The 6,433-nt window shown below is 38.5% G+C and overlaps 1 protein-coding gene across 5 annotated transcripts in view; it reads right to left on the bottom strand.

The window, feature by feature from the left end:
- Positions 1-921: 921 nt before the first annotated feature.
- The window catches only part of LOC102598983 (protein FAR-RED ELONGATED HYPOCOTYL 3), a 15,375-nt gene continuing 9,863 nt past the window's right edge, over positions 922-6,433 (bottom strand). For all 5 annotated transcript variants that reach the window (XM_006357811.2, XM_015313651.1, XM_006357808.2 and 2 more), the window contains exons 8-9: positions 1,326-1,405; positions 922-1,234 (exon numbers count right to left, since the gene is read on the bottom strand). In XM_006357811.2, the coding sequence (XP_006357873.1) occupies positions 1,349-1,405 (57 nt within the window). In that variant the 3' untranslated portion in view covers positions 922-1,234; positions 1,326-1,348. The remainder of the gene's footprint in view (positions 1,235-1,325; positions 1,406-6,433) is intronic.

The following is a 6,433-nucleotide window of genomic DNA, read 5'->3' on the forward strand; positions in this document are numbered from 1 at the left end:
GTTGGTAAAAAATAAGTGACTTTCTTACTTGTTCCGATATTTGGTTAGTAAATAGAAAGTATTATTCCAACATCATTTATATATAATCTAGACAAATACTATGACACCAGACCAGACCCAATGCTTTCACAATCCACAGAAGTAGCTTCAATTGAAGATTGCATAACAGCCAATAAAGATATTGCTCTACAACTCCTTAGAGGTTGGGGAGTGGAACAAGTTTCATCACCAGGCTAGACTTTAAGACCTTGACCCAACACAAAACTCAATTATGTACCCCCGGCTCGATACTCACCTCTCAACCTTGACCGAGACCTATGGTTTGAATCCAACTTCAACCAAACTTCCAAACCTAAGCCCAAGACACCAACACCAAACTTCAACCCTGACTTTCAATCCCAATTCAAGACTCAACTCACAACCTCGACACTGACCCAAGTCTCAACCCTAACCCAAATCTGGATTGAGAATTGAATAGGCGACTGAACAGGTTGAAAGAGAGTTTTGAAAAATATTTTTTTTCAATTAAGTCTACTTAAAATACATTTTTCTTTCCACTGAAACGCACTCACTATGAAAAGGACAACTTATTTTGTTACAACAAGACACCAAAAAGAAAAAGTAACATATTACAAAAAAATACTTTCCATCTAAACAATCTCACCATTGGGTTGGAATAAAACATGCTTCAGAGCAGAAATATTTTTACTTCATCCAGCTTCTGTCCAATTTATACTCAACAACTGCACCCAGCTGGACTCCAAGAGCCCCTATTTATCTTCACCTCAATAATCTCTTTCACCCAGCAATTAATAAAACAGCATTTACAGGTGAAATTAACTTAGAGCTGTCTATACTTATCCTCTCTAAATACCAAAATGAAAAGAAAGATAGAAACACTTATTTATCAACAAATGGGAAGAAAAAAAAAGGCACTGCCTACATTTACAACTCATTTGCTTTAACTTGAAGAAAAGTGTACATATCTTCACATCAATCATCTTTACTTGCAGTAACTAATACATCCCACAACAGCCTTTACAGGGTGAAATTAACTTAGAGCTGTATTTACTCTTCCAGCTCTAATATCAAAATGAAGGGAAAGATTAAGGAGTTTGTTTATCAAAGAACAAAAGTAAAAATAATAAAAGCACTGCCTACATTGAAGATCCTCTTTTATTTTACAAACAAATACTACAACATTCTTCCTGTTGGTTGTACTTCCATAAACAGCCTGTAATGGAAGTTGAAAGAAGAACCTCATCATTCAATAGGTTCAACTTGAACACATCTGTAATATCAACTAGCAATGGAAAAACATATACCTAATTAATGACAAAGGTGATCCTCATGGATGTCTAGATGCTTCGTCGTGCAATTGAGAAGATCTTACATTGGGTTCGTCCTGTAAACATTAAGAAAAGCCATATGAGTCCAGCAGAATTTAGTGGTACTGCACTTAGCTAGACTAATTTTCCCATGTGGAACTGGAGTTCCTGCTTGCAACATTGCTAAACTATTTTTTAGCAATATGAACTACCATTGCTTATTTTGCATGTTTTGTACAGCAACTGCAGTTGACCATTTTTATTACTTTAACATTCACCTAGGCTTCCCCCCAATTGAGCAAGGAAAGAAAGCAAGTTAGTATATGCAAAATTCAGTAATGTTTTGGCTTGTCAAATATCCCAGTTTCTGCATAACACAGGATTAAAAAAAACACTTCAAAAGCGGCACATGAATGTGTTCCAAGGCAAAGAACTGAATTCCATAACTTGACTAAAAGCTCATACAAACAATTCCTAGTCAGATTAACACAGAATACAAAAGGCTCCCTTATCCTTTTAGATGGTTAGATGTAACCTTGCTATTCTCCTGTAACACATACTAAGAAAGCACCTCAATCTATAAACTCTGCATCGTGTCTCTGGGCCAAAAGTTTATGAAGCTCCATGGTTTAACCTTATATCAAGCAATTGTTGTCAAAACTACAGGCATCATTAACAACCAAGATTTGGGAACACTTCTTATTTATCAAAAATGGCTCATACACCCCTTTTGATAAAAAAATAAAATAAAAATGGCTCATACAAATTTAACAAAATAACTGCAACAGAAACCACTTTTTATGACCTCTTAATCATATATTCAGGAATCTTAGTCGTGGTCTCCAACTCTCCATATCAACATCTACCCTCCATCATAGACAACAACTGAGATTATTAAATATGTGAAAATCCATGTCTCCTGCAGATCCTGGTTCCTTTCTGTTCACAGTTCTTTACATTAGTGTTGCAGTGAAGAATTATAGCCTCCTTTTTGTACCCTGTTCTTTCTTGATGTTAATTACGATGATGTTGAATCGTTTGTCCATCAATTTTGTTATAGTATGGACTGTCATAGACCGTCTTTATTACTTTCTGTTCCCTGGCTTTCCTTTATGTTAGTACACTGACATTGTATGTCCATCAATTTTGTTTCAGCAATCTGCATGGTCTTATGGCTAAATTCCACTTTGATGATATAGAACGAATTAAAGTCTTAATAAAGAATAACCTAAATACATGGTCAACATCCTGCAAAGTATTCAAACTATGATGACCAGAGAACTTAGTAGACGTTTCTCAAAAAGAGGTTCAATATCATAATACCAGATCAACTTCAAGAATACTTTCCATCATAAAACCTAGTTGATAACCAAAAATAAAGCTCACACACTAACTTCATGAACCTATTCTAACAAGACCAAGACTAAGTCCATGTACCCATATTAACTTAAAAATGCAACAAATTTGCAAGCTACCATCTCTGAACTTGTACAAGGATTTGTCACCAACCTAGTCTCTTACTGGCATCCATGTGGCACTATAACTAAACTACCCTCCTTATTAGAGACTAAGCTCAGCCTCACAAAAGGTAGCTTGACTCAAGCAAGCTCAATGCTTAGGCAAAGTATGGGTCAAGTCCGGCGGGATTGTGGATAGTGCAAGTTTTTTTTCGATGAAAAGGGAAACCCGCAACCGCTACCCTTTGGGTGCGCACGGGGTAAAACCCTCGCTCCTATGCAATAGCTCGCAAACCGCATAGGAGAGGTAACCTGCACTAGGCAAGCCCAATGCGACGAGCTCGACCCAGAAGGCAAACCCCTTGCTTTCGTTGGCAAGGAGTTTCGAACTTGAGACCTCCAACATGGAAGTACCAAGCCCAAACCACTGGGCCACCCCGAAGGGTTGTGGGAAGTGTAAGTTCAGTGGTTGTGGTATTTGACTAGGCCAAACAACACTGGGGACACAAAGGCAAGACAATTGCGAACCTTGGGAACTGAGGAAGATATCCCTTTTATTGATTACGCAATTATATATGCACTTACAAGGTTTACTAGAAAAACTACACAAGAAAGGAAGACCAGGACACTAGAAGGGAGGTTTTGGTGTTCTTTATCAAAAAAAAGAAGGGAGGTTTTGGTGTGTAGTTGCTTTGGTTTGTGTCTCTGGCTGCTCGTGGCTATTATGGAGGGGTCTCCTCCTTTCTATCGGCTTCCTGGGAGAATTAAAGAAGTCTCAAAGTCAGTGGGGAAAGCTCCCTAAGTCGGTACCCACTTAGGCACCCCCCGCCCAAAACTACATCTCCCTAGGCGCTTCTAGAATGTTCCGCAAACCTCCCTTGTGTTGTATTTTGTCCTCCAGCCCTCTTAGCCGACTTAAACTTCCTCCTAGGCCTCTCTGAGTCACCATGATGCATTAGTTACTTGACTCCGTGAAAATCCATCCCTCACTAGAATTCTCTTGCATGTGCTAAAATCTTTCAAGAACTCCTTTGAGCTCCTATTGTCTCTAGCATTCTCGGAACTTCTTTAGCCATTCTTCCACTTGCATCCATGTGATCTCATGATACTCCTAGGCCTTTTAAAATACCAAGATCCTCGAGCTTAAGTGCTACGCAAAAATGTGCATGTCTCATCATGCTCAAATCTCCGACCTTGACATAGGTCTTGCCATCCTTGCAAGTCATGCCCCCTCCTCCGGCCATTGCATTACCGGTGGACATCTTGCCTCACGTATATTCCTTGCCCTTGTCTAACACTATGCCATGTTGATGTTGTGAGCTTGCTTGTGCACCATGCTTCTTCATGTGCTTCATCATACTGTCTTCACGTGACGTACTTCATGTGGCTCCCTTACTTTGTGCATGATATTCCTTGGTGATGTTACGTCGCTTAGCCATATTATTTGTCATTTCATGGCATGTGTGATATTTGACTGTTAACGCAGGCATGAAACTCCCCCCCATCTAATATTGTGTCGTCTCAGGAACAAGTTCCTCTTTTGTCTGTGACCTCCATGGACAAGGGTCCTCACTATACTCATCTTACTTGTTTGGCTCCAAAAGCCTCGTTTCTCCAAGTCGTTATATCTAGGGCTGGGCATAATATGGTTAAAACCGAAAAAACCGACCGAACCGATTTTTTTTATATTTCGGTTCGGTTTTTCGGTTATTTCGGTCGGTTTCGGTTTCGATTTTCAATATTTTCAGTTTTCGGTTTGGTTTTCGGTTTTTAGCTTAAAAAATTCGGTTAACCGAAAAACCGAAATTATTTGTATATATTCTTTACCCCCTTAAATCTTAATTAACTTTCAGCCAACCCATGCCCAACCCAGCCGGCCCAAATCCAATCAAATTACAATCACATTCAGCCCATGCCCACTGCCAACTAACCAAATTCCAATCAATATTCAAAAATCCCTAAATTGATTTGTGATTTCCCTAACATCTTCATCGTTTCTCATCTCTCAAAATACGCCGCAACTGCCAACTCTCATCTCTCATCAGTCATCTCTCAACTCTCGTCACTCGTCGTAAGTCGTCTCTCATCTCTCAACTTTCGTCTCTCACAGTTAACGCTCATCTCTCAACTCTCGTCTCAGTTACGACTTACGTCGCAGGTTCGCAGGTCGTCTCTCAACTCTCATCCCTCATCTCTCAGTCTCAGCTTGTCATTTGTTGCTCTTGGCTCCTCGCTGAGTGCTCAGCTGCTCGCAAGTCGCAGGTGCAGCCCACTACTGCCTACTGCTCAGTGCACTGCTCGACCCTCGCGACTTGAAAATCGAAGGTAAGTGCTCACTGGATAAGAATCATAAGATGATCTCTATATATTACTTTAGAGACTCTTAACTAAATTTGTGTACTGTCCATGACTCTTGTGCTCAACCAGATTGTTTGGCAATCTCTATATATTATTTCAGTTTTGTTTGGTTTCATATTTCAGGAGAGCATTTGCACTTTCCAAGCAAATTTTCCATTACTTTCTTTAACGATCAAGATGCAATTTTCCAATTAACATTCATGGTTAAGAGTAAATTACAAATTGCTTATGTTTATTTCTCTTCTTTTCTTTTATTTCTAGAGTTCTGTCATTATATTCCATTGTTTATAGGAAGATTTAATTCTAGAAAGAGCCATATTCCATTTTCAAATGTGGCCTAATGTTTGGAGAATTTCTTATAGAAGTTTCCTTTTGGAACCCCAAAAGTGAAACAACAAGAGTAGTAAAACACTGTGATCCTTGCAGTACCTTAGTGTTCTTGAAAAGTTTGCATTCTTTGTTATGCTTTGGGGTGTTGGACCTATGAGGTGATTCTTACTGGTTCTGTCATAAATTTTAAGTCCTAGTGGTGATGAACTTGTTCATTCTTCACTACCAGATTGAGGATTGAGCATGTCTGTGCTCCTTATATTTTCTTCTTCTTCTTTATTTCCTCATTTCATGATTATGAAATGTAATATGACTAATATCAGTTAGTTAATTCTGTTAGTTACTGTTTATGTTGGAAACTTTTGTTGAGGGCGTGAATGCTTTCTTATGTTTTTAGACATAGGAATTAGGATGTGTTGGTACATCATACATGTATGATTTGTGAGTTTTATTGCTATAAATTGTGAATCCTCTATTGTTTTTTTAATCATTGAATGCAACTATGCAAGTATGCAATAATGCAACTATGTGATAATTTGTGTGATTTGTGAACTGTAATGTATTGTGTGTCTGTGTCTTTCTGAATTCTGATTGTTGTTCTTCTTGTTTGTTTCACTTTTTTACAGATGACACAAATTGGAAGTAGGGTAAGTGAAAGTGGAGCTTCAAATGAGAGCATACCTAACACCTCATCTCCGAATGAGGTTGAAGTTGATGTTGATACTTCAAAGAAAAGAAAAGCCATGGAACCTAGAGCTACTTGTTGGAAGCATTTTGACAAGTTCACCGATGAAAGTGGAGCTACGAAAGCCAAATGCAAGTATTGTGCGAAAACTTATGCAGCTTCTACATCAAGTAACGGTACGTCGTCAATGAATACTCATATGAGAACATGTCCTAAATTTCCTCGTGACACCGTAGATAAAGGTCAAAATCTAATTAATTTTCTACCATCTTCAA

This window comes from Solanum tuberosum, unplaced genomic scaffold, assembly GCF_000226075.1.
Source record: "Solanum tuberosum cultivar DM 1-3 516 R44 unplaced genomic scaffold, SolTub_3.0 scf00250, whole genome shotgun sequence".
Lineage (NCBI taxonomy): Eukaryota > Viridiplantae > Streptophyta > Magnoliopsida > Solanales > Solanaceae > Solanum > Solanum tuberosum.